This window comes from Lichenostomus cassidix, chromosome 10, assembly GCF_008360975.1.
Source record: "Lichenostomus cassidix isolate B80296 chromosome 10, HeHo_3.0, whole genome shotgun sequence".
Classification (NCBI taxonomy): domain Eukaryota; kingdom Metazoa; phylum Chordata; class Aves; order Passeriformes; family Meliphagidae; genus Lichenostomus; species Lichenostomus cassidix.
In genome coordinates this window covers 18,533,035-18,560,284 of record NC_139491.1, presented here as the reverse complement: position 1 = coordinate 18,560,284, position 27,250 = coordinate 18,533,035, and the positions used below count along the sequence as shown (strand labels likewise).

At 58.3% G+C, this 27,250-nt stretch overlaps 2 protein-coding genes across 3 annotated transcripts; both read right to left on the bottom strand.

Moving 5' to 3' along the window:
* Nucleotides 1–1,088: 1,088 nt before the first annotated feature.
* LOC146432905 (immunoglobulin superfamily containing leucine-rich repeat protein-like) lies at nucleotides 1,089–4,803 on the bottom strand. Its single transcript, XM_085071047.1, has 2 exons — nucleotides 4,726–4,803; nucleotides 1,089–3,230 (listed from the first exon to the last, which is right to left on the bottom strand). Exon 2 carries the CDS (start codon nucleotides 3,194–3,196, stop codon nucleotides 1,973–1,975), a length of 1,224 nt encoding a protein of 407 aa, XP_084927173.1. The 5' UTR covers nucleotides 3,197–3,230; nucleotides 4,726–4,803; the 3' UTR covers nucleotides 1,089–1,972.
* Nucleotides 4,804–7,904: 3,101 nt separating this feature from the next.
* On the bottom strand, nucleotides 7,905–12,481 carry ISLR2 (immunoglobulin superfamily containing leucine rich repeat 2). Of its 2 annotated transcripts, XM_085071046.1 has the most exons (3): nucleotides 12,408–12,481; nucleotides 11,760–11,941; nucleotides 7,905–11,320 (listed from the first exon to the last, which is right to left on the bottom strand). In XM_085071046.1, exon 3 carries the CDS (start codon nucleotides 11,312–11,314, stop codon nucleotides 9,194–9,196), a length of 2,121 nt encoding a protein of 706 aa, XP_084927172.1. In that variant the 5' UTR covers nucleotides 11,315–11,320; nucleotides 11,760–11,941; nucleotides 12,408–12,481; the 3' UTR covers nucleotides 7,905–9,193. The 2 variants fall into 2 exon arrangements, with proteins under 2 accessions (XP_084927172.1, XP_084927171.1); XM_085071045.1 differs by lacking the exon at nucleotides 12,408–12,481 and having other exon boundaries at nucleotides 11,760–12,028.
* Nucleotides 12,482–27,250: the final 14,769 nt, after the last annotated feature.

Sequence of the window (27,250 nt, the reverse complement as noted above, 5' to 3'; positions counted from 1 at the left end):
ATTTGGGAGATTTGGGGAGGATTTGGGAAAACTGGGGGAATTCTCTGGAATTGGGAAGGATTTAGGAAGGCATTTATTTCTGGTATTTATTTATTAAAGTCCTTTATTCAAGGTAATTACAAAAGGTAATTATGAAAGGCAATTATTTTTTAAAGGTATTTATTCAAGGTATTTATTCATTAAAAGTACTTCATTATAAAAGGCAATTATTCAAGACATTTATAACACTTGTTTATTAATTAAGTTCTTTATTTCTGGTAATTAGGAAAGGTAATTATTAAAATTATTTATTCGAGGGTATTTATTCCAGGCATTTATGAATTAAAGCCATTATTTAAAGATCATTATAAAAGGTAATTATTAAAGGTGTTTATTCAAGGTGTTTTTTACAGATATTTATTAATTAAAGCCATTAATTGAAGGCACTTATTGCTGTCCCAACAGAGCATTCCAGATCCCACTGGGAATTCCAGCACCGTGGCTGGATCCCCATCCCAGATTCCCAAACTCCCCCCGAGGGAACAGCCGGATCAGGAATATTGGAACATTCCCGCTGGGAATGCTGAAGCGCTTAGGGAATGTTTATGGCTTGAAGCTTTCCGCTTTTCCCAGTTTCCCCATCCTGCTGGGAATGCTTTGGGAATGTTTGGCTCAATCCCTGTGGGGTGGGAGGCGGAGCGGGGCTGCCCGGTGGGTCCAGCCCAGACGGGATTTTGGGATCACAGTGGGGAGAGGTTGGAATTCCCGGGGTACTCCAGAGGCTTGGGATGCTCCCAGCGCCCAGCCTTGGATCCACACCACATTCCCTGAACTCCTCAAGGAACGGACCCCAGAAAATCAGCAAAGGCACTACGAGAGGATGAACTATGGAAAAACAGGAATCCCAAGCCGCTCTACCAGCACAGCAGGACCCCCAGAGCCAGCAGAATTCCCACATGGATCCACAGCATGGATTCCCAGATCCCAGAAAATCAGCCAAGGCACTACTTTGAGAAGGTAAAACTATGGAAAAATGGGAATCCCAAGGCGCTCTACCAGTGATTCAGCACCCCCAGAGCCAACAGAATTCCACGTGGATCATCCCTCCCAGGACTCAGGAGTGCTCCCAGATCCCAAAAACTCAGGAAAGACACTACTTTGAGAGGATAAAGCTGGAAAAACAGGAATCCCAAGCTGCTCTACCACCACAACCATCAGAATTCCCACGTGGATTGGCAGCATGGATTCCCAGATCCCAGAGACTCATCAAAGGCACTACTTTGAGAGGATAAAACCATGGAAAAATGGGGATCTCAAGGCACCAACCCCCAGAGCCAGCACAATTCCCACATGGGTCTGCAGCATGGATTCCCAGACCCCAGGAAGGCATCAAAGGCACTACTTTGAGAGGACAAAAATTATGGAAAAACGGGGATCTCAAGGCGCCAACCCCTAGAGCCAGCAGAATTCTCGTATGGATTGGCAGCATGGATTCCCAGATCCCAGAGAATCATCAAAGGCACTACTTTGAGAGGATACAACTGGGAAAATGGGAATCCCAAGGCACTCTACCAGCACAGCAGGACCCCCATAGCCAGCAGAATTCCCATGTGGATCCACAGCATGGATTCCCAACCCCCTGGGACCAGGGAGTGCTCCCAGATCCCAGGAAGTCATCAAAGGCACTACTTGGAGAGGAGAAAACTATGGAAAAATGGGAATCCCAAGCTGCTCTACCAGCACATCAGCACCACCATAACCAGCAGAATTCCCACGTGGATCCACGGCATGGATTCCCAGATCCCAGAGACTCATCAAAGGCACTACTTTGAGAGGATAAAACTATGGGAAAGCCGGGAATCCCAAGGCACTGCCCCCCATAGCCAGCAGAATTCCCATGTGGATCCGCAGCATGGATTCCCAGATCCCAGAAAGGCGTCAAAGGCACTACTTGCAGAGGATAAAGCTGGAAGAACGGCGATCCCAAGGCTCTCTACCAGCCGATCAGCACCCCCAGCGCCAGCAGGATTCCCACCCGGATCCCCGGCCCGCTCTCTCCCGCGCCGCTCCGCACGTGGTACACAACGACCAGCTTCTCCCCGATGCCGGGGAATCCCTCGGGATCCAGCTCGGCGCCCTTGGAGCGGCTGGGCACTTCAGCGGCCTGCGGGTCATCGCGGGGCAGCTGCTCGGCCGGGTTGGCCGAGCCGGCCAGCGCCACGCTGACCGACACGTCGCGCGTGCCCAGCTCGTTGACCGCCAGGCACGTGTAGGTGCCCTCGTCGTCCTTGCCGAAGTTGGGGATGGCCATGGTGCCGTTCTTGAAGGCCACCAGGCGCTCGCGGCCCGCTTTGCCCGTGGGGCCGCGGATGTGCAGGCGGCGGCCCGAGGCGGTGCGGATCTGCCAGTGGATCTCGGGCGGCGGGTTGCCGGCCACGCTGCAGTGCAGGCTCAGCGTCAGCCCGTCGCCGGCGTCGGCGGCCCCGGGGCCGGACAGGTAGGTGAGGTGGGCCGAGGGAGCCACGCAGTGCCGGGAGGGGATGGCGGTGACCGGCGTGCCGCGCAGCCGCTCCGGGGCGGCGCACAGCGTGGAGCCCGCCCGGGACAGCACCACCGACGTGCTCTCGGCCCACTTGCCCAGCCAGAAGAGCCTGCAGGAGCAGTTGAAGGGGTTGTGGAAGAGCTGCAGCTGCGACAGCGCCGGCAGCGCCTCGAAGGTGCCCTGGGCCAGCGTGGCCAGCTCGTTGTCGTTGAGCCACAGCGAGCGCAGCTCCCACAGCTCCCGGAAGGCGTCGCGCGGCACCGAGAGCAGGCGGTTGTCGTTGAGCTTGAGGATCTGCAGGCCGCTCAGGTTGCGCAGGTCCTGCCAGGGGAACTCGGCCAGCCGGTTGTGGCTCAGGTCCAGGTTCTTGAGGTGCCGCAGCTCCGAGAAGGTGCCGGGCTCCACGGCCGCGATGCGGTTGTAGCCCAGCCACAGCGACTGCAGCTCGGGCACCTCGGCCAGCGAGCCGCGGCCCAGGCGGCCCAGCCGGTTGGCCGAGAGCGTCAGGATGGTGACATTGGGGGACAAGCCCCGCGGCACGTCCCGCAGCTCGCGGTAGGCGCACTCGGCCAGGAGGCGCCCGTTCTTCTTGGCGGAGCAGGAGCAGGGCTCGGGACACGCCAGGCACGGCGACAGCAGCGGGGCCAGCGCCAGGCACAGCAGCGGGGGGCGCATCCTGCCTTCCCTCCTTCCCTCCTTTCCTTCCTTCCTGGTGGGAATGGAGAGGGCGGATGAGCCCAGCCGGGATGCAGAGCTGCTTTTCCCCGCCCAGAAAAGCAGGGCAATTCTTGTCCCGGGACAATAAAGCATTCTGGCCGGGAAAGGCGGTTTGGGAGATTCCCAGATCGGGAAGACGCAGCTCCTCCCGCCCCCAACTCTGTGAGCGGGGAGCTTCTCCCTAAACCCTCTCCCTTTCCAGGTCTTGGATGCAATCCCACCCTGGGAATGTTGTTTGGGATATTCCCTAATAGGGACAAAGCTGCTCCTCACTTTCCACCCCGGCCTGAGCAGAGGTGGAAGAAATTCCCCTAAACCCTCTCCTTCCCCCCCTTTCCGGTCCTGGATGCAATCCCACCCTGGGAATGTTGTCCGGGATGAAAAGTGGAAGCCTGCGGGGGGGAATTATTCCCAGAATTCCTCCCGCCGGGCCTGGAATGAGGAGCAACAGAGCAACCGCGGCTCTTTCCCAACCTAAATCCTGCAGTTCGGCCTCCCCGCAAACCCTGGAACCGCTGGGATTTCCAGCCAGCCTCCCGGAGCTCAAACCAACTCCAGATTTTCATGGAAAAAAACCCCAAACCCAGCGCTTTTCCTCGGCAGGGGGTGCGGCAGCGAGGAGCCTCGGGAGGGAATTTTTTCCGAGCTAACTCCTTATTTCCCGAGTTTTTCCAGGCCGTGTCCCAGCGGGAAGAGGTTGATTCCCGGTGGGAATGCCAGGAGCTGGCAGGCAGAGCCCTTTGTCTGTGCCGGGCGGGAGAATCGCCCTGGCGCTCCCAGCTCCCGGCCCGGCCATTCCCGCGGGGAGGCCGGGATTGGGAGACGTTTCACCGGGAATGGGGAGGCGGAATGGACCGCCCGGCTCGGGGGAGGGAGAGCCGCCATTGGGGTTTGGGGGTGCGGAGGGGCTCGGGGACATTTTGGGGTGCGATTGGTGACATTTGGGGGTGGGATTGGTGCCGTTTGGGGCGCGCTCGGGGATATTTTGGGGTGGGATTGGTGGTGTTTTGGTGACATTTTGGGGGTGGCCTTGGTGACATTTTGGGGTGGCCTCGGGGATATTTTGGGGTGCGATTGGGGAAATTTTAGGGTGGGATTTGGGATATTTTGGGGGTGGCCTCGATGACATTTCGGGGTGGGCTCGGGGATATTTTGAAGTGGAAGAGGGGAAATTTTGGGCTGGGATTTGGGATATTTTGGGGTGGGCTCGGGGACATTTCGGGGCGGCCCACGCGAGTCTCAGCGCAGCGAGGGACAGACCCCGGTGGGGAGGGGATCCCCCAAGTGCGGAGCTCCCACCCCGCTCCTGGCCCATCCCACCCCATTGCCGCGATCCGCTCCCCGTCCCACCTCCTCCCGCGGCCCGCGCGCCGCATTCCAGAGCCGTGAATAACGGCCCTGCCTCCCTCCTTCCCTCCTTCCCTCCTTTCCCTCCTTTCCCCGCTTCTTCCCGCTTTTCCCCCCTTTTTCCCGCTTTTCCCCGCTACCTCTGCAGATCGGCAGCAGCGATCCCTGGGCCCTGCTCGGCCTCCTCCTCCTCCTCCTCCTCCTTCTCCTCCTCCTCCTCCCCCTCCCCGTCCCCCGGGCCCGGGTTTGTTTTCCCTGGCACCGGAGCCCTTCTCCCGCCCGGCCCCATTCCCGACCCCAAAACCGCGGCGCCGCCCCCAAAAAAACCCTTTTCTTCCCTCAAACCCCTTCCGGCAAATCCCCTTTTCTCCCCTAAAATCTCTCCCCGCCCTCCCCCGAAATCTTCTTTTCTACCCTAAACCCTCTCCCCTGCTCGCCTCCTCCCCCGGCCCTATCCCCGACCCCAAAACCTCATCCCCCTCTCACCCCTGCGCTCCAAAATCCCCTTTTCTCCCCTAAAACCTCTTCCCTCAAAATCCCCTTTTCTCCCCTAAAACCTCTTCCCTCGAAATTCCCTTTTCTCCCCTAAAACCTCTTCCTTCGAAATCCTCTTTTCTCCCCGAAAACCTCTCCCCCCTCCCCGAAAATCGGGATTTGTCCCCTCGGGAAAAAGCGGGAGTGGCTTCCAGTGGCCGCGGGTGAGTTGTCACCGAGGGGGAACAGCTTTTGGGGTCTCGGGGGGAGGAGGGAAGGTGGAGGAGGTCCCAAATTTCAGGGATGTCACCCGGAGCTGTCACCTCCTCGGCGCCGGGAGAAATTCCCGAGGAAAGGTTGGAAAAGTGGGCTTTGGGGGTTTCATCCCGCAGATCCCAGGCAGGGATGTTGAGCCCCAAATTGGGCAAACTGGGGCAGAATTCCCGCTTTGGGGCTGCGAACATGGAGGATCCATCCTGAGGGAGCCGGGAGGGATTGGATCCCGCCGGGAGAGCTGGAATTCCCTCGGGAATGCTCCAGCTCCCGTTATCCCAGCCGAGGCTCCCTGTTTGCACACTCAGCCCGGGCTGTGAGGGGTTAAAAACGGAGCTGAGCCGGGCAGGAGGGGATTTTTGGGAATTCGGGGCATTCCGTGGATGCAGAGCTCCGTCCTCATCTTCCGGGATGCTTTAACGTTTTCCAGAAGGAATTATTCCCAAAAAATCCCCGCAGGACGCGGATGGAGCAGGAGGCTGCAGAGCTCCATCCTCCGGGATGTTTTAACCTTTTCCCAGAAGGAATTATTCCCAAAAAACCCCCGCTAGACTCGGAGGCAGTGAGAGGCTGCAGAGCTCCATCCTCATCCTCAGGGATGCTTAAACCTTTTCCCAGGAGGAATTTTTTCAAGAAAAACCTTTCCTAACCCCAGCTGGACGCAGAGGAAGCCGAGCTCCATCCTCATCTTCCGGGGATGCTTTAAGCCCTTCCAGAAGGAATTATTCCCCCAAAAAAACCTTTCCCAAACCCTCTGGACGCAGAGGAAGCCGAGCTCCGTCCTCATCTTCCGGATGCTTTAACCCCTTCCAGAAGGAATTATTCCCAAAAAAACCCCGCTGGACTCGAAGGGGGCAGGAGGATGCAGAGCTCCATCCTCATCCTCAAGGATGCTTTAACCTTTTTCCAGAAGGAATTATTCCCAAAAAACCCTTTCCCAACCCCTCTGGGCGCAGAGGATGCAGAGCTCCGTCCGCATCCTCCAGAATGCTTTAACCCTTTCCCAGAAGGAATTTTTTCCCCAAAAAAATCCCCTCTGGACGCGGAGGAAGCAGAGCTCCATCCTCATCTTTCGGGATGCTTTAACCTTTTTCCAGAAGGAATTATTCCCAAAAAAACCTTTCCCAACCCCTCTGGGCGCAGAGGATGCAGAGCTCCATCCCTATCCTCCAGAATGCTTTAACCCTTTCCAGAAGGAATTTTTCCCCAAAAAAACCACTCTGGACGCAAAGGACGCAGAGCTCCATCCTCATCCTCACGGATGCTTCAACCCATTCCCAGAAGGAATTCTTCCCAAAAAAACCCTTTCCCAGCCCGTCTGGAGGCAGAGGATGCAGAGCTCCATCCCTATCCTCCAGAATGCTTTAACCCTTTCCAAGAAGGAATTTTTTTCCCAAAAAAATCCCCTCTGGACGCAGAGGATGCAGAGCTCCATCCTCATCCTCAGGGATGCTTTAATCCCTTCCTAGGAGGATTTTTTTCCCAAAAAAACCCCTTTCCCAGCCCATCCGGAGGCGGAGGATGCCCAGCCCCACCCCCGACCCCATTTCTCGGTGCCTTTGGGGTCTCGGCGCCCATCAGGCCTTCCCGGAGAGGAGCAAATCCCAGCCGAATCCCGCGGCCGCATTCCCGGCAGGGCTGTGGGGCTGGAAAATCCACCATTCCCTAATGAAAGGAGGCAGGAATGATTGTTCTGTTCCCATTCCCGCCGCGATTCCCGAGCGTGACATTCAGTCGGGAGGAATGCCCGCAGGAGGGGACGGGGAGGCTGAGAAACCTGCGGGAAACACCTGGAGCAGCCTCGGATTCCCGGGATTTGGGGGGTTTTGGGGGAGTTGGGAATTTTCCTCTGGAGAAGGGAGTGTTGGGTGATTTTGGGGTGGTGAGAGCAGCAGGACTGGGGAGGCTGCAGATAAGGAAAGCAATCAGAGGCGGCCCTGAATGATGGGATGAAATCACCGGCGGGATGGGATTGGGAGCATAAATCCAGCAGGAATCTTGGGAACGCGGCCGGGAAGGCTTGGGGACAGCGGTGACACCGGCGCGGTGCGGGGAGAGGAGTTTGGGGGAGGAAAAGGGGGAAAAAGGGGGCGTTTAGTGTGGGTTTTTACAAATATTGAGGGCTGGTTGTGTTTGCGGGTTGTAGAAATTAAATATTAAAATGATAGAAATTCCATATAAAACAATATAAAATATGTATAAAATAATATAAAATATGTATAAAATGTAGAAATTAAATGTAAAATGACATCAGTTGCATATCCATAGGAGGTTTTCTCGCTCCAATGGAGGCACAGAGCGCGGGAGGATCGGGGGGGAAAATAGGGGGAGAAAATAGAATTCCTATTTTTTCTTCCCCCCGGGGTGAATTTATGGAGAACATTTAATAGATTTGCGTTATTCCATTTCCCTCCGCGGCGCAGAAACGCGACACCCGCGCCTGCTTTATGGCCGGAAAAATGAATTTATGTTTTTACGATGAGCGCGGCGGTGTCACCGCCACCTCCCCGGCGACACCCGGGGACAGCCCGAGGGTTCTGCCCCCGTTTTTCCCCCCAAGCACAGAGGCGGCTCCGCTTTCAATCCCTTTTATTGACTCTTCACAGACAGAAGCGCGCAGCAGAACGCCCGCGGCTGTCCCCAGGGTGGCGGGGAGCGGCCGGGGGGCGGCGGTGGCACCGCGGAGGTGGCACTGCTGGCCCGGGCGCGGCTGCGGCACAGACACTTGGCTACAAGGCTACTCTACCCAAAACACATCGAGGGGCCCCGCCGGCACCGGCACCGGCCGTGGGGAGCGGGGTGGCCCCGGGGGGACCGCGGGGGGCGCGGAGCTGTCCCGGGTCAGCCGGTGCTGAACGGGGACAGCGGCGGGGGAGCGCGGAGCCACCGGGGATGGGGATGGAGGGGACCGGGGGGACCCGGGAGCCACCGGGAATGGGGATGGAGGGGACCGGGGGACCCGGGAGCCACCGGGGATGGGAGTGGAGGGGACCGGGGAGCGCGGAGCCACCGGGGATGGGGATGGAGAGGACCGGGGAGCCCAGAGCCCACCGGCGATGGGGTGGAGGGGACAGGGGAGCTCCGGAACCCTCCGGGGAACGGGGAGCGCAGCCCGGGAATGGCAGGGACTCGGAATGTCGGCAGCCGCCGGGGAACGGAAAAGGATCGCCCCTGGTACCCCCGGGGAACGGGCTGCTCCTCCCGCGAGTGGCATGGAGCGGGGACCCCGGGGAACCGCCCGGGAATGGCAGGGACCGGGAATGTCGGCAGCCGCCGGGGAAAATCGGGATGCGCCGGAGCGCGATGGGCGCCCGGCGGCGAGCGGCGGGGATCCACCGGGGAGCGGCGCGGGGACGGGGACACCGAGGGGCGGCGGGGACAGCTCCGGGCAGCGGCGGGGACAGCTCCGGGGCTCGGTGGGGACAGACCGGGGAGAGACAGGAGCGAACAGGAGACTCACCGGGCACCGGGGGAGCGGACCGAGGAGCGGCGGGGAGCCGCCGGGGAGCGAACCGATTCCAGGAAAGAGGATTTTGGGGCTATGGGGCTTTTGGCTTTGACCGTTTTTTCTCTTTTTTTCGTTTTTTTCCGTGGAGGGGAAGGCGATCCCGGGGCTGGCGGGCGGCGGAGCGGGGCGGGGGAGCGGGAATCGTTGTCGCCGCCGAGCCGGGAGCGGGGAGCAAACGAAAACCGGGGGAACGGAAACGGAATCGGAGGGAAACGAAATCCTCCCGGCGGCGAAGGGGAAGAGGAGGAGGGGGAGGAGAGGAGGGGATGGCTCCGGTGGCTCCCGGCGGTTTTCCCCCGGGCGGAGCGGGGTGGGGGCAGCGGGGCCGGGGGGCTCGGGGGGTTCCGGGGGGCTCAGCGGGGCCGCTGCCGGTAGTTGCCGTTGATCTCCGGCGAGATGGTGACGGCCTCGGCGCCCAGCGGCAGCTTGTCGCTGTACTCGGAGCGCACCTCGAACTCCTCGGCGCCGCCCTTGGACTGCGACTCCGCCATGGAGCTGGCGGCCACGCTCTCCTCCCGCTCCAGCTCGGCCGCGCCTTCTCCTTCCCCTTCCCTCCTCCGCCTCCACCGCCCTCCTCCTTCCTCATCCTCGTCCTCCTCCTCCTCCTCGTCCTCCTCGGCCTCCGCCGCCTCGCCGGGGTCGAAGTTCTTCTCGGACTCCAGGTAGGAGGCGCGGGGGTCGAAGTCGGCGGCCATGCGCTTCTCCATGGGGTCGGCGTTGCGCGCCTTCATGATCAGCTTGTAGGGCTTGCCCTGGTACTTGGCGAGCAGGTGGCACCACGTGGCGCCCAGCAGCGGCAGCGTGGCCAGCAGCAGCAGGAAGACGCTGACCACCACGATGATGACCAGCGAGGGGATCTCCTTCTTGGTGGTGAACACCACCTGCACCTGGCACTCGTCGCCCGCCGCGCTCAGGCACACCGAGTAGTTGGTGCCGGGGCTCAGGCCGCGGAACCAGTACGAGTTCACGCCGTCCTCGATCTGCGACCACTGCAGCAGGGCGTGCCCGCGGGGGCTCTGCTGGCACAGGTACAGCACGCCCAGGTGGCCCCGCGGGCGGGTCGGGGTCAGCTGCACTCGGGCGTCGCGCTCGGCCACGTCCAGGGCGATGACGCCCAGCTCGAAGCGGTGCTGCTTGAAGTCGCCGCTCTGGTTGAAGGCGTGGTTGGAGATGTACTTAGTGCCGCTGCTGCCCGACGAGCCGCACTTCTTCTCCAGCCCCGGCGGCTCGAAGGGCGCCTGTCCCCCGTGTCCCTCGGGCTCGGCCGCGGCCGCCGCGGAGGGCTGGCTCTGCCGGGTGGGGCCCAGCGCTTTGCTCCTCTCCTCGGGCGTCAGCACGCTGTTCTTCCCCGCCTTGGCGCCGGCTTTCTTGTCACCTGTCTCCTGTCCCTTGCCGCCCAGCGGGTCCCTGCCGGGCTGCGGGGGGTACTTCTGCGCGCCCGCCACCGCCACGTTGACCGAGGTGTGGTTGCTGCCCACCTCGTTGGTGGCCACGCAGGTGTAGGTGCCCTCCTCGCGCTTGCTCAGGTGCGGGATCACCAGCGTGCCGTTCTTGAACACCAGGAAGCGCTCGGGCTCCTGCCGCGCCGGCTCCTTCTCGGCGCTCTCCGGGGGGCTCCCGCTCAGCTCCAGGCTCTGCCCGCCCGTGCGGATCTTCCAGGTGACCTCCGGCGGCGGCGAGCCCGTGACGGCGCAGTGCAGGCTCAGCGTGAAGCCGTCGTAGAGCTCGGCCGCGTCCAGGTTGGGCGAGTAGCTGAGGCGGGCGGTGGGCGCGGCGCACGCCAGCTCGGGGATCTTGGCCACCGGCACGCCGCGCAGGCGCTCGGGCAGCGCGCAGGCGATGGAGTCCTTCTCGGGGATGGAGATGAGCGTGCTCTCCATCCAGCCCTTGAGCCAGCGCAGCGCGCACGAGCACTCGAAGGGGTTGTTGTAGATCTGCAGGTGCGACAGCGAGCTCAGCGAGTCGAAGATGCCCTCGGCCAGCGTGGCGAAGCGGTTGTTGTTGATGCGCAGCGAGCGCAGGTCCTTGAGCGTGCGGAAGGCGCCGCGGGGCACCGAGGCCATGCGGTTGTTGTTCATCTTGAGCAGCTGCAGCGCGCTCAGGTTGCGCAGGTCCTGCCAGGGGAACTCCTCGATCTGGTTGTGGCTCACGTCCAGGTTCTTCAGCTGCGCCAGCACGGCCAGCGCGCCCGGCTCGATGGAGGTGATCTCGTTGTGCGCCAGCCACAGCGAGCTCACCTGGGCCACCTCGGCGAAGGCGCCGCGGGGCAGCGAGCCGATCTTGTTGGCGGACAGGCTCAGCGTGGTCACGTTGGAGGGCAGCCCGGCGGGCACGGCCTGCAGCTCCTTGTAGGCGCAGTCGGCGAACTGGTGCGCGTACTTGTCCACGCAAGCGCACGGCTCCGGGCACGCCCGGCCCGAGCCCGCCAGCGCGGCCAGCAGCAGGGCCACCAGCGGGGCCACCGGCCGGGCCATGGCCCCCTGCGCGGGGACAGCGCGGGGCTCAGCGCCGCCGCCCCCCGGCCCCGCCCGGCGGCGGGAGGAGGCTGCGGGGCCGCGCCCCATTGTCTGTGCCCGGCTCCCCCCGCTGCCGCCCCCTCCCTGGCCCCTCCGCGCCCTCTCCTCCCTCTCCCCACCCTTCTCGCTCTCTTCTTCTTGCCTCGCTTAGGCTTTTCCTTTTTTCCTTCCCCACCCTCCCCCCCCCAGGAAAAAAATTAATTAATCCTCATTTTCTTCATCCTCCGCTTTAATCCCTCCTTCCCCAATTATTTCTTTCGCTTTTCCCTTCCCTCCGGCTTGCCCGTGCCCACTTTCCTCCCTCGCTTCCCCGTCCCTCCCTGGTTCATTCCCGCCCTATTTCCCCTGTCCCCTGCCCCTCCCGGCCCGTGTCCCCTGTCCCCTCCTGTCACCCTCCACTTACCCTCTCCTAGGTGCCTCTAAGCTCCCCGCAGCCCTTCCCGGCGCTCCTCATCCTCCTCCTTCTCCTCCAACCGGGACACGGCGGCGACGGGCGGCGGGGACCGCGGGGGACAGCGCGGGGCGAGCCCGGGGGGGACCCGCTCGCCGAGCTGCGAGCGGCGGCGGGGCCGTGCGGGCTCTGGGCTGCGGAGGCAGAGCGGGAGGCAGGAATTAGCCCGAGAGGCAGGAATTAGCATTCCTGCCAGCCTCCCCCTCCTCACGGCCGCCCCCTCCCTCCCTCCTTCCCTCCCTCCCTCCATCCCTCCCTCCCTCCCCGCTCGCCACCCCCTTCTCCCAGCCCACCACCCACCCGCCCACCCGCCGCTCGCCCGCAGCCTCTCCCGCTGCTCCCCCCCCGCCCCAAAACCACGAAAATAACCCCAATATAAATAAGCCGCCGCTCCGTTATCCAGCGCTCGGCCGCCGCTTTCCCGTTCCCGTTTTTTTCCCGGTTTTCCGCCGTCGGGGCGGCTGCGGGACGCGGCTCTGCCCGGGCATCCCTTTGGGAAGCGCTTGTGGGGTCGGGGAAAAGGGGGCTGGAGCTGCCCGCGCCGCTGTTCCCGATCCATGCGGGAATTGCGGGGCGATGCCGGCCCGGCCGGGCGCTCACCGAGCGCGGAGAGCTTTCAAACGCATCCCTTGGAAGGGAGGATGGGGATGGGAGCGGGGGACGGGAGCGGTGTCCCGCATCTCCCGCCGGGAATGTTCATCCCCCTGGAAAAACGGGATAAAGGGTTTATTCCCCTCGCCCCAGTCCCTGCGCTGCCCCTCGCCCGGGGGAGCCATTGATTTGGGGAGTGGGATCGATTCCCGGCTCTCGCCATCCCTCGCTTTCCCAGCTCCCGATGCCTCCATCGCCGCCCCGCCGGGAGTGGGGGGGCTCGGCGGGGAGTCGGGGGGGTCAATCCGCTGCTCCCTGTGTCGCCGACCCGGCTGTGTCGCGACAGGCACCGGCCCCGCCTCGAGCCGTGGCTGCCGCCCCGATTCCCCATTCTCCACTCCCCATTCCCGACAGGGATTCCATCCCTGGGGACCCGCGGGGGTGTCGGGGGGCTCTCGCCGCCCCCCCGAGCCCCGCGGATGGGCAGCGCAGGTCCCGCCGGAGCCGCGGGCAGGCGGAGGGGGCGGAGGGACAGCGAGGTGACAGCAAATGTCACTTTGGATCGGCGGTTGCCGCTGCCATCCCCCCGGAGCTGTGTCCAGCCCCCGCCCCCAGTCTGGCACCTGCTGCTGGATTGGGCTGGATCCCAGTGACATCCTCCGGGAAAGCCCTGGGAGTGATCCAGGGAATTGTCCTGAGCAGATGGATGAGGGAGCGGGAAGGGAGGGAGGAAGGGAGGAAGGGATGCGTGATGGATGGATGGATGGAGAGATGGATGGACAGATGGATGGAGAGATGGATGGATGGATGATGGATGGAGAGATGGATCCATCGAATTCATGGATGGATGTTGGATGATGGATGATGGATGGATGATGGATGATGGATGATGGATGATGGATGGATGGATGATGGATGATAGATGATGGATGATGGATGATGGATGATGGATGATGGATGATGGATGATGGATGATGGATGATGGATGATGGATGGATGATGGATGATGGATGATGGATGATGGATGGATGATGGATGGATGATGGATGATGGATGGATGATGGATGATGGATGGATGATGGATGGATGATGGATGATGGATGGATGATGGATGATGGATGGATGATGGATGGATGATGGATGATGGATGGATGATGGATGGATGATGGATGGATGATGGATGATGGATGGGATGGATGGATGATGATGGATGGATGATGGATGATGGATGATGGATGATGGATGATGGATGATGGATGATGGATGGATGATGGATGGATGGATGATGGATGGATGATGGATGGATGATGGATGATGGATGATGGATGATGGATGATGGATGATGGATGGATGATGGATGGATGATGGATGATGGATGGATGATGGATGGATGATGGATGGATGGATGATGGATGATGGATGATGGATGATGGATGGATGATGGATGATGGATGGATGATGGATGATGGATGATGGATGATGGATGATGGATGGATGATGGATGATGGATGGATGGATGAATGTTGGATGGATGGATGGATCCAGGGATAGATCAGGGATGGATGGGTGAGGTGACAGGACAAGGGGGTCGCTAAGGTCCCTGTCCCCTGTCCCCCAACCCACATCCCCGAAACACCTCCGGAGCCACAGGAGGAGCCGTGGGTTGGCACCAGGGAGGTTTTGGGCAGCGAGACTCGCTGCGGTGCCGAGATGCCACTGAGGTGGAGCAGGATCAGCTCCATGCCCATCCCCACCCCAGGCGGGCAGGAATTGTGCTCCCAGCTCCTTCAGGCTGCCCCACACCGCCCTGCCGCCCCCAGCCTTGCCTGCAGCCCCCCAGCCCCGCGGCAGCTCTGCCAGAGCCGCGCCAGACGCTGCTAATGCGATTTCCCGGCCTTTCCCTCATTTCCCTCTCCGGCCGCTCCCGCCGGCGCGGCTTTTATGGACTCGCCCTAATCCGGTTACCGGGGGAAGTGGGACCTAATGGAATAAACGATGGAGTCCGCACGCTCCTGGCCGGGCCCAGCCGGGGACTGTCACCTGGCCAGCCCGTCACGGAGCCTGGCTTCGGGGAGTCACAGAACTTGGTGGATTTCACCCCAAATCACGGGGGAGAGGTTTGGTTTGGGCAATGCCAGAATTGGGGTTCTGACCCCCTCGGCACCGGGATTCCCGGCGCCGCAAATCGCGGCAAATCGCGGCGCCGGGGCTGAGCAATCAGCCCGGCTGCCCTCTCTACATTAGCCACGGGCAGCCAAGTGGCTTCGAGCCGTGCCTGGGCCCGGTTCCACCTCGTTAGAGCGGCGGGAACGGCCGGGATGGCCGGGAATGGCCGGGAACGGCCGGGATGGCCGGGAATGGCCGGGATCCGCTCCGGGAAGAGCCGCTCCGGGAGCCGCCCGTGCCCGTGCCCGCCTCATTAACGCCATCAGCAGGGCCATCCCCTCCCCGCCGCGCTGTCCCCTCCCCGGGGACACGAGTCATGCAAAATGCAACAGTTCGGGCTCGGGCCGCAATTAGCGGGCCAGCCGCAGCTGCGGCCGCCTCGCCCGGGCCTCGGCCGGGGCCAGCGGGGCCCGCGGGGAGCTCGCCCGGCGCGCGTGCTCTTAATTCAATTAGCGCTGCCCTGAGCGCTCCCCCGGGAGCTCAGCCGTGTCCTTAACAAAGACATTCCCCGCTCCCGGCCGGGATTGCAGTCCCGGGACAATGGGAACCGCGGCGGGGGGGTTTGATTGGCAGCTGTCAGTCAGCGGAGGAGCGGGGAAGGGAAGGGCTGGGAGGGGTTTGCTGGGGAATCAAATGGTATTAGGGAGGAATTGCTGGCTGAGGGTGGGGAGGGGATGGGGTGGGATTGCCGGGGAAAATGTGGGTGCCGCTGGATCCCTGGAAGTGGCCAAGGATGGGGCTTGGAGCAGCCTGGGACAGTGGGAGGTGTCCCGGCAATGGCAGGGGTGGCACTGGGTGGATTTAAGGTCCCTGTCATGCCAAAAACTCTGGGATTCTTCAAAACAAACCTTTCTCCAGCATCTCCATTGTGATTTGGGGACAAAACCCCAATTCTGGGATTGCCCAAACCAAACCTTTCCCTGGTATCTCCGCCGTGATTTGGGGATAAAATCCCAATTCTGGGATTGCCCAAATTTGTTTGGGGTTTGTGATTTGGGGACAAAACCCCAGTTCTGGGATTGCCCAAACCAAACCTTTCCCTGGCATCTCTACCGTGATTTGGGGATAAAACCCAAATTCTGGGATTGCCCAAACCAAGCCTTTCCCCCATGATTTGGGGACAAAACCCCAATTTCTGTGCTCACGGCGGCCGAACCAGACCGCAACAACGCTGCCACTCCCCACTCCCACCCCAGCCGCAATCTGATTTTTCTGGCCAGCCCGAGGGGGTTTGATGGCCAGGCTGGCTCGGTGACAGCTCCAGCCTGGCGCGGTGACAATCAGCGACAATCGACGCCAGCCCGGCTCCGCTCGGGGTTTTCAGCAATCCCATAAATTAGAGCTGTTTAAGCACTGCCATCGCCAGCCTGTTGAGTTTTTTTTTTTTCCTCGCCTGGAAAAAAACCCCACCATGGCCAGCTCTTCCCGGTTCTTCCAGTGGCTGTCACCGCGATGTCCCCAGACCCCCATCTCGGGGTGACAAAGAGCCTTGAGGCCACCGCGGTGCCGAATTGAGGGCGCTGAGCGAGTGGGGTTGTGCCAAAAACGAGCGTAAAGCACGGCTGGTTATTAAATGGGGGATAAAACCAAACCCCTGGGGAATTACAGCGCGTGTGTTTTCCAGGCTCGGCATTCCCGGGATGCATCCCGCCGTGCATTCACCGCCGCTGAAACTCATTTTTCTGGGGCAAGGCGCCGAATTTGGGGTGAAAAAGGCGGGATGGGGTGAAAAGAGGAGGCGAGCCTTGAGCCCCGAACCGGGAGAGGGAGGAGGAATGCGGCTGCAGGTTTCCCTCTGGAAAAAACCCAACCTGGAAAAGCGGAGGTTTTTTTTTTTTTCAAGGTTAATTCGCTCAAACAGCAGCGTTTTGCTGAAGTCTTTGATTTCTTTGTCTCGCCGAGATGATCAAAGGCTTTTGTTCTCCAGAGGGAGAGCGCAGCGGGAGGAAGGCAGGGGGGAAAAAAGGGGTAAATCTTGGGGTCTGGGTGCTTTTCCCCATCCCAGCCCCGCCCTTGCCCTGGGATAACATTCCCGGGGTTCTCCCATCCCGCGGCGGGGGCTCCGCGCTGTTCTCCAGGCCTCTCCGATCCCTTTCCCTGAGGATTTTCCCAAGTTTTGACACCTCGGGGGGCCAGCCCGGTTTGTGGGGAGCTCTCAGCCCTGGAAAACGAGGCGCCGAGGGTTTTCCCGGCACGAGGAGAGGATCCAAATCCGAGCGGTGAATTCCCGGCGCGGATCCCAGATGGCAGCGCGGGTTCGTTCAGCTGCTGCTGGGTGTAAAAAGCCATTTGCGGCTTCCCGGGGTAAATAAACGAGGGAGGGAAGGAGCTCGGGGAGTCTGTTCTCCTTCGCCGGCTGGATGTGGAAAACAGGGAAAGGGGATTCGGCTGTGCCTCTGACCTCATGGATGGGCAGGAATTCTGGGGATCCTCACACCCCGTGGATGGGAAGGAATTCTGGGGATCCTCACACCCCAAGGATGGGCACAAAGGTTGGGAATCCTCAGATCCGCGGATGGACAGGAATTCTGGGATTCTTCAGATCCAAGGATGGACAGGCATTGTGAGGATCTTCAGATCCAGGGATGGACAGGGATTCCTGGCCTTCTCAGAACGAGGGATGGACAGGGATTGTGGAACTCCTCAGACCCAGGACAGGAATTCTGGGCCTCCTCAGATCCAGGGATGGACAGGGATTGTGGGAATCCTCAAATCCAGGGATGGACAGGGATTGTGGGAATCCTCAGATCCAGGGATGGGCAGGGAACCCTTGTCTCCTCTCACCCCTAGGGCATTCCCAATCCTAAACCCCAATCCCACCCCAGCTCCATCCAAACCCCACATTTTGCCCCCCTTGGCCCCACTTGTCTCCTTTTCCCATCCCAAATCCGAGCCCAGGACGAATCCACGAGCTGCGTAGCTGGAAATCCAGCCTGGAAACACCCCTGGAGTCGTGGGGCCGAGGAGAGGCTCTGCATCCCTTCCCCTGCCAGATTTTTGGGGCGCTGGGGATCCCAAACATCTTCCTAGGAAAATCCTGACCTTCCCAGGAAAACCCTGACCTTCCCAGGAAAATGCCGAGCTGCAGGCAGGGAGCAGGGCTCAGCAGCAGCCCCGGCCCCGCTCAGCAGGGACCTCTCGCTCATTAGCATCCCTCCGTCTGCTCCGATGAATTACCCAGAGCCCAAGGCCGCCTCTGCTGCCCTGGTTTTGTCTCCTCTCCCAGCTCTCCCTTACATTAAGGCAAGCCAAGGCCGGAGGGTGGAACGGGAAAGGTTGAGGAAAAGGAGAGGAGAGAGGTGGGGAAAAAAAAAAAAACAAACCCAACAAGCCCAACGCTGGCAGCTCTCAGATCAAACCAGTAATCAGCGAAATGAATTCCGCGGCGTTTTCCCGCATGACCGGCAGTGATAATTTAGTGCGGCCGCCAGCTGGAAGCGCCGCGATTAATCCACACCCGGGGCTGCCCCGTGAATAATTCATCACACACCCTCTGCCCGACCCTCCCCGGACCCCAATCCCCCTTCTCCCCAATTCCCGACCCCCCGTGCCACACTCATTCCCCTTTTCCCCAATTCCCGAATTCCACACTCATTCCCCTTTCCCGACCCCATTCCAGAGCCTCGCGGGATGCGCCCTCTGCTCCCATCCCAAATTCTCCACGCCGAGGGATTTTGGGATGGCAGGTGGGGGCTGTGGATGCTGCAATGGGATCGATGGCGCTCCCGGGCACATCCCAGCCTTCCCGAGGAGCTGGAATCATCCCTTTTTCCCTGGAAAAGCAGCTGCCTGTCCTTCCCGCGGTGCCATCCCTGAGGGATGGGGACAGATGGACATTTGTCACCGGGGTTAACCAGCCTGGCCTTTCCCCGCTCCGGGATTTCTCCCAAATCCCCCTGCCAGGGGTATCCTGGGAATGCCGAGATTCCTGGGAAAGCCATGGATGAGTGGCCACAAGGACCACGCTGCTTTTTCAAAAAAAAAACCCCAAAGGCACCATCCTTGGCACGGGCCGGGCTGGACATGAGCCCGAGCCTGGGAAATGCCAAGGGATAAATATTCCCAAGGGATAAAACCCGAATCCAGCCCCGTGGAGAGGTCTGGGAAGGGGGTGGCAGGTCTGTCCCCATTTCCATCGCTCCCGCGGGATCCGACATTCCCAGGATCTCTCTGGGATGGCAGGAGCCGCAGGTGGAGCCCCAGGATGGGGATGGTCCCGTTGGGAGCTCGGGAAGCAGAGGAACGGTCGGGATGGTGTTTCCGTGGAGCTACGGGAGGCTTTGGGATCATCCCAGTGGCATCCGGAGGGACATGGCCGGGACTGGGGCAGAGATGCTGGGATTGGAGCAGAGATCCTGGTTTCCTGTGGGATTGCTCGGGAACTTAGCAACAGGCAGCTCATCCAGGTGTGGGATGGGGTCTGCATCCCTGATCCCAGCATTCCACCATTCCAGCATTCATGGATCCATCCCTCCATCCCTCCATCTCTTCATCCATCCATCATCCATCCATCCATCCCTCCATCCTTTTCCCCTCAATCCCGAATCCATTCAGCCAGTTCCCTCCCATTCCCGCCACCTGCAGCCTCCTCACCCTTCCCATCCCTCTTTTCCCTCTCCCCTCACACCACCCTCAGCCCTTCCAGCACCTTCTCCCCATGCTCCATCCTTTTCCCTGGCATTCTCCTCACCCTTCCCACCCCTCTCTCCCCTCTCCATCATTTTCCCTTCCAGCCTCATTTTCCATATCCCTCTTTCCCCTCTCCCCTCACAGCATACTCACCCACCGCAGGTTTTCCAGCAACTTCTTCCCACACTCCACCATTTTCCCTTCCAGCCTCCTCATCCTCCTCATCCCCTTCTCCTCATCCTCCTCCTCATCCGCCTCATTCTCCTCATCCTCCTCATCCTCCTCATCCTCTTCATCCTCCTCCTCATCCTCCTCATTCTCTTCATCCTCCTCATCCTCCTCACCTTCCCCATCCTCCTCACCCTCTTCATTCTCCTCATCCGCCTCATTCTCCTCATCCTCCTCATCCTCCTCATCCTCCTCCTCATCCTCCTCTCATCCTCCTCATCCTCTTCATCCTCCTCCTCATCCTCCTCATTCTCTTCATCCTCCTCATCCTCCTCATCTTCCTCATCCTCCTCACCTTCCCCATCCTCCTCACCCTCTTCATTCTCCTCATCCTCCTCACCCTCCTCATCCTCCTCATTCTCCTCCTCATCCTCCTCATCCTCCTCATCCCCTCATCCTCCTCATCCTCCTCATCCTCCTCATCCTCCTCATCCTCCTCATCCTCATCATCCTCATCCTCCTCCTCTCCCACTCCCCCCTGCATCCTTTCCAGGCCCCACAATGCTGGGGTTCCCCTTCCATCTCCCGAGGTAGAAAATCTCACTCAGAGGGAGCAAAAAACCCCAAAAATCCTCCAGCGACCGGAAACGGGTCCAGCCAAACCACAACCCCGAACCCAACAAACCCCACCCGAGCGCGGGGTGATTTTCGGGGTGATTTTCGGGGTGTTTGGCACATCCGGGCTCTGGTTTTCCACCACGGAGCTGCGAACAAAACCGCCAGCAACAGGGAGAATTCAAAACCTCCGGGTTTTCCTTCTGCCAGCCCCCACACGAGACCCCGAGGCTTGTAAATCCCCCGGCGCCGACAGGTCAGGGAGAAAATGTGTGATGGGAGCGGGGGAAGAAAGGCTCGGAGGCGAAGCAAATGTTTGAAGAGGCTGCGGGAAAAAAAAAAAAAAGGAAAAATCCGCCCCTCTAATCGTTAAGTGCTGCCTGTAAATTATTCATCGGCTCGGCTGAGAGGCGCGGATCTATTCCGGGAGAGGCCAGGAGGGCAGGAAAACACGGGCAGGGAAAAAAGCCTGGCGTCAAGCTGGGCCTGAGGCCGGGGAGCTGGGAACGTCGGGAAATCCAGGGAAATGGGGTGGTGGAAAGAAGAGGCCGCAGAGCTTGGAAAATTGGGAAATCCAGGAAAATGGGGGTGATGGAAAATAGAGCTCGGGAACTCGGGAAATTCAGGGAAGTGGGGGTGATGGGGAAAAAAGGCTGCAGAGCTTGGAAAATTGGGAAATCCAGGGAAATGGGGATGATGGAAATGGTTGGGGTGTGTGGGGTGGGGGTGGGTTGGGTGGTGGGGGTGTGGGTTGGTGGGTGGGGTTGGTTGGGTGGGTGGGGGTGTGGTAGATCCCGGAGAGCTCAGGAGCTCGGGAGATCCAGGGAATTCGGGGGATGGTGGAAAAAAGAGGCCAGAGAGGTCGGGAACTCGGGAAATCCGGGGAAAGGGGGATGATGGAAATAAAGAGTCTGGGGTGAAGCTCGGCCTGAGTTGGAGAGCTGGGAAATTGGGGAATCCAGGGAAATGGGGGGTGATGGAAATTAGATTCTGGAGAGCTCAGGAACTCGGGAAATCCAAGGAAATGGGGGTGATGGAAATAAAGGCCGCAGAGCTTGGAATTTTGTGAATCCAGGGAAATGGGGGTGATGGAAAATAGATCTCGGGGGGGGTTGGTTGGTGGGTGGGGGTGTGGTGTTGGGGTGGTGGGGTGGGTGGGGTGTGGGGGGGGGTGGGAACTCGGGAAATCCAGGGAAATGGGGGTGATGGAAATAAAGTCTGGGGTGATGCTCGGCCCGAGCTGGAGAGCTGGGAAAATTGGGGAATCCAGGAAAATGGGGATGATAGGGAAAAGAGGCCTGGGAGTTTGGGAAACCTGCCAATCCAAGGAAATGGGGTGGATGTCCCCCCAGAGGGTTTCCTGGCCGGAGCAGGGGTTTCAGCCCGGCTGCCCCACGGCGCTGCTCTCCCGGTTTCCCGGGATTTTAATGAAGCCGTTAGGAGCAGATCCCGGGCAGGAGCCGCGGGCACAGCTCGGCTCGGGGTTTGATCACGAGGAGCCGAGCCGCGAGAAGTGACAGCGCTCTGATCAGCCGGGGGCTGTCCCTGTCGCCTGTCGCGTGCCCTGTCCCCCCCCCCGCGCCCCCATTAGGGGGTGTCAGCCCCGATTACCGCCGAGATCGCACCGGCAGGGGGAAAAGAACTCCCGCCGTAGGGTGGGAGGGAAAAGGCGAGGGAAAATCGGTGCCGAAGGTGGTGAAAAGAGGAAAAAAAATATTCATCCCAGCAGCGGGTTTGGCTTGGAAAAGGGAAAATATCCGCTAAAAACTCTCCTGGGCTTCTGTTGGCCCATTTAGGGTTTTTAAAAAGGGTTTTTAAAGCCATTTGGGGTTTTCTAAAAGCATCCTCCAGGCCTCATCCCACCCATCCCGGCAGGGATGCTCCGGTGAGGAGCTGGGGTTGGGGTTGATCAGGAAACAGGAATTCCAGGGGGGAAACACATGGCAGAGGTACAGGGATGGATCCCGGGATGGATCCTGGGGATGGAAATCTGGGATGGATCCCAGGATGGATCCCAAAAATGGATCCCGGGACTGACGGCTTCACCAGAGCCCCGGGATCGATGGGATCCATCCAATCTCCCTCCCGCCTGGCATTTCAGCCCCGCCCGCCCCATTCCCAGCTCCCAGCGGGCCTGGCATCCGTGGGAAGCGCTGGGAGAAGGGAAAAGCTCTGCGGATCGGGAGAATTAAAACAGCTGGAGGGAAACGCGGCGCTTATTCTCCTCCTCCTCCTCCTCTCCGTTCGCTGCCTTTGATGGCTGGTTTCCCTCTCGCCGAGCCGCAGGTGGAAGGTGGGGCTGGGGCAGCTGCCGGCGGCGAGCAGCAGGATTCGGGGCCTCCCTGGCTGTTAAATACCCGGAATTATTGGGCTTTAACGACCTGTTATTTCTGCGGCCAGATGGTTTGGAGCGCAGCGAGCTGCGAGCGCTGAATCCAGCCCGGGCTGCGTTTATCCGTGAGCACAAAGGGTGGAGAGCGGCAGGAGGAGGAGAAAACGTGCCTGATGGGTTTCCTTTTTTTTTTCCCTGGTTTTTTTTTCCTCCTCCTGGAGCTCAAAGGTGTGAGCTGGAGGGACCTTGTTCCCGCACAATGGGGCGGGAATAGGAGGGAATTGGCCGAATGGATTTGGGAATGAGGGGCATGGAGTGTCCCAAATAATTCAGTGGGAATGGGAGGGAATTCGCCGAATGGATTCGGGATTGAGGGATTTTATTCCCGCAGAATGGGGCGGGAATAGGAGGGAATTAGCCCAATGGATTTGGGAATGAGGGTGTCCTGGATAATTCAGTGGGAATGGGAGGGAATTCACCGAATGGATTTGGGAATGAGGGGCATGGAGTGTCCTGAAGAATTCAGTGGAAATAGGAGGGAATTTGCCCAATGGTTTCGGGATTGAGGCGCCTGGGATCTCCCGAATAATTCAGTGGGAATGGGAGGGAATTCACCGAATGGATTTGGGATTGAGGTGCCTTATTCCAGCAGGATGGGGCGGGAATAGGAGGGAATTTGCTGAATAGGTTCGGGATTGAGAGGCCTGGGGAATCCTGCAGAATTCAGTGGGAATAGCAGGGAATTCATCCCCAATGGGTTTGGGATTGAGGGGTTTTATTCCAGCAGAATGGGGCTGGAATAGGAGGGAATTTGCCCAATGGATTCGGCATCAAGGAACATGGAGTGTCCCGAATAATTCACTGGGAATAGGAGGGAATTCGCCCCCAATGGATTCGGGATTGAGGGTCTCCTGCAGAATTCAATAGAGATAGGAGAGGATTCACTGAATGGATTCAGGATCGAGGGAAAAAGGATAGAGAACAGGCAGAAAGTGCTGGAAAAGGAGAGGAATGGGAAGGATGAGGAGGGAAACGGATGAGGAGGGAAAAGGATGGAGAGCAGGGAGAAGGTGCTGGAAGGGAGAGGAATGGGAAGAGTGAGGAGAATTCCAGGGAAAAGGCTGGAGAGCAGGGAGAAGGTGCTGAGAGGGGCGAGGCTGTTCCGGGGATGAAGGATCTGAGACCCAAGGCTCGGGCGGATTTCCAGCCCCATCTAGCGTCAGCTCAGCTCCAGGCGCATCCCATCCATCCCCGAGCCGGGAATTTGGGATCGGGAGCTCCCGGGAGAGCGGGGAGGGAGTTCAGCCCGGGTTGAGCAGATAAAAGGGATTTTATCGCTGCTTTTCGAGGTGAAACTGGGAGGAAAGGCTGGGATTGCCACTGGGAATTTGGGGTTCCTAGGGAAAACGCTGGGATTTTTGGGGTAGAACGGGGGAAAACAGCTTTCCCCCCATTTTCTCCCCATTCTCCCCTCATTTCTCCTCACATTTTTCCTACATTTCCCCTCCATTTTCCCCCCACATTTTCCCCCACATTTCCCCCCATTTCTCCTTCATTTTCTCCTCATTTCACCCCACATTTTCTCCCCATTTACCCCCAAATTCCCCCAATTTTTCCCACATTTCCCCCCATTTTCCTCCTCCATTTTCCCCCCACATCCCTTGGGAACTCCCAAAATCCCTTCCAAAATCCAGCAGGATGAGGTGAAGAAAAACCCTGATTTTTCAGGAGTCGGGAGTTCACTTTCCAAAGTTTTTTTCCCCAACTTTTTCCGCTTTTCCAACAGCCACCTATTCAACCTCTTTTTTTCCTTTTCTTTTTTCTTTTTTTCTCTTTTCTTTCCTCCCTCCTCCTTTATTCCCCATTTTTTTCCTTGTCTATTTTTTCCTTTTTTTTTCTTTTTCAAAAATTTTTTCCTTTAATTTTTTTTCCCCCTTTTTTTCCCCGTTTTCCTTTGAGGAAACCAAGGCAGCAGCGACTCTCAGAGGCCTCCTTATCTCCAAGGAGCAGGCGATGCTTCGGGATTGATTCCTCTCCCTCCTCCCTCTCTCCTTCCCGCCGCTTCCAGAGCTTTTCAGATCCTTGGGGAAAAAAAAAAAAAATCGCTATCAGCAGCCGGCAGCCCAGGGCGATGGCTCAATTAACCTCCATCCAATTAATTCCCGGCTGGAATTGGGATTCTTTGGGAAAACTCCCTCCCCAGGGGGGTTCAGCCCGAGTTCCATCAGATAAAAGCGATTTTATTGCTGCTTTTCCAGGAGAGAAATCCTTGTTTCCCACTGGGAATTGGGGGTTCCGAGGGAAAACGGTTGGGATTTTTGGGGGTAGAAAGGGAGAAACAGATTTTTCCCATCGTTTTTCTGCTTTTTCATCCCATTTTCTGCATTTTCCCCCCTTTTATCCACTTTTCCCCCATTTCCCCTCCATTTTTCCTCCACATTTCCCCTCCATCTTGCCAGCATTTTCCCGACATTTTCCCCATATTTTCCCCACGTTTTCCTCCACGTTTTCCCCCCTCCCATTTCCCCCATTTCTCTTCCATTCCCCCCTCATTTCCCCCACATTTTACTGCCGTTTTTCCTCCATTTTTCCCACATTTTCCCCCATTTTTCCCCACATTCCTCCCACATTTCCCACGCATTTTTCTCCCACATTTTTCTCCCACATTTCCCCCCAGTTTCCCCATATTTCCCCACATTTTCCCCCATTTTTAACCCCATTTTCCCAGCATTTTTCTCCCACATTTTTCTCCCCATTTCCCTCCACATTTTCCCTATATTTTTCCCATTTCTCCCCACATTTCTTCCTCATTTTCCCCACATTTCCCCCATTTTTTTCCCATTTTCCCACATTTTTCTCCCCATTTCCCCACATTTCCTCTCCACACCTTCCCCCCAATTTTCCCCTAGATTTCCCCACATTTTCCCTCACAATTTTCCTCACATTTTCTCCACATTTCCCCCCATTTCCCCACACCTTTTCCCTCACATTTATCCCTCCATTTTCCCTCAGTTTCCCAGTTTTCCCCTAATTTCCTCACATTTTCCCCTTCATTCCTCCTATTTCCCCCACATTTTTCTCCACATTTCCACCCCATTTTCCCATTTTCCCTCACATTTTTCCCTCATTTTCCCTCCATTTTCCCCACATTTCCCCTCCCCACCTTCCCCTCCATTTCCCCCCCATATTTCCCCCCATTTTCCCCCATTTTCCCCTCTTTCCCTCCCCATTTCCCCACATATTTTCTCCACCGTTTTCCCCACATTTTCCCCTCATTCCCCTCTAGATCTCCTTAGGGTTATCCAGCCCCTCCCAGCCCCACCCCAAACCCTCATCCCATGGGAACATCCAATCTCAAATGAAGACATCCCGAACATCCGACACCTTTTGTCCTGGAAAAAAAAAAGTGGGAAAAATTCCATTTCCCCTCTCTGATCTCCCTTAAGCCGCCGCCGCGATTTTCCTTTTCATTTCCTTTTTTCCCTCAGATGTGTAAATCCCAGCTTATCCCATCTTCCCGACAATTAAGGAATTAGGGCTTAACGCTCATCAATCCATGGATTTATCCATGGAATCCAACTTTATTTGTGGAGCTGGAAAAGCCACCAGGGCCTCAAATCCCTGCATGGACTTGTCCAACCCTCAACCCTTCCCAAGGCAGCGATGGGGAAAATTCCCTCCCAAAATTCCCTCCCAAATTCCCTCCAAAATTCCCTCCAAGAATTCCCGAATCCACCCCTTTTTTTGGGATGGATTTCCCGGCTGGAGATGATGAATTCCAGCAGCTGGATCCATCAAAGGCCTCCCGGAGCGATTGGTTGAGTAAATATTAAAACCAAGAATAAATAAAAAATAAAAAAAACCTCGGGATGAGCGAACGCGGGAGAGGATGAAAGGATGCCAAGGCTTTCAGGGGAAGCTTCAGAGGCTTGGAAACGAGCAGGGAAAAAAGGGGAAAAAAATAAAATGTGGAAAAATGAATGGCGGGAGGTGGGAATTTCAAAGCTCCCGGCGCTCCACAGGAGAATTCCTAGCTTTTTATCGTGATCCCTGTGGGAATGAGGGGTGAGAGTGGATTTCGGGGAGGAGACAGAGGGGAAAAGGCCTGGAAAATTCCGTTAATCACATCCCTGGGGACCCTAAAACACCTGGAATTCACCAGTGTGGATTTTGGGATTTCCTGGAATTCCCCAGTGGGGATTTTGGGATCCCCTGGAATTCCCCAGTGTGGATTTTGGGATTTCCTGGAATTCACCCAGGTGGATTTTGGGAATTCCTCGGAATTTCCAACCTGCCCCATTCCACCCCATATGGATGATTTTGGGATAATTTGTAATGCCCTGGTGTGGATTTTGGGATCACCTGGAATTCCCCAGTGTGGGTTTTGGGATCCCCTGGGATCCCCTGGAATTCATCTGTGTGGATTTTGGGATTTCCTGGAATTCCTGGTATGGATTTTGGGATCCCTTGTAATTCCCTGGTGTGGATTTTGGGATCACCTGGGTGCCTCTGGAATTCACCTGTCTGGATTTTGGGATCCCCTGCAAGTCCCCAGTACGGATTTTGGGGTCCCCTGAAATTCCCTGCTGTGGATTTTGGGATTCTCCAGGTGTCCCTGGAACTCCCCTTGTGGATTTTGGGATCCCCTGTGCACACCTGGAATTCCCCCGCATGGATTTTGGGATCACCTGGGTGTTCCTGGAATTCCCAGCGTGGGTTTTGGGATCCCCTGGGTGCCCCTGGAATTCATCTGTGTGAATTTTGGGATTTCCTGGAATTCCCCGATGTGGATTTTGGGATCACCTGGGTGCCTCTGGAATTCCCGGTGCGGATTTTGTGATCACCTGGGGGTTCCTGGAATTCTCCAATGTGGATTTCGGGATTTCCTGGAATTCCCGGTGTGGATTTCAGGATTTCCTGGAAATTCCAGTGCGGATTTTGG

Coding starts and splice junctions, on each gene's coding strand:
- LOC146432905 (XM_085071047.1), bottom strand. CDS start 3,196: ATGCGCCCCCCGCTGCTGTGCCTGGCGCTGGCCCCGCTGCTGTCGCCG.
- ISLR2 (XM_085071046.1), bottom strand. CDS start 11,314: ATGGCCCGGCCGGTGGCCCCGCTGGTGGCCCTGCTGCTGGCCGCGCTG.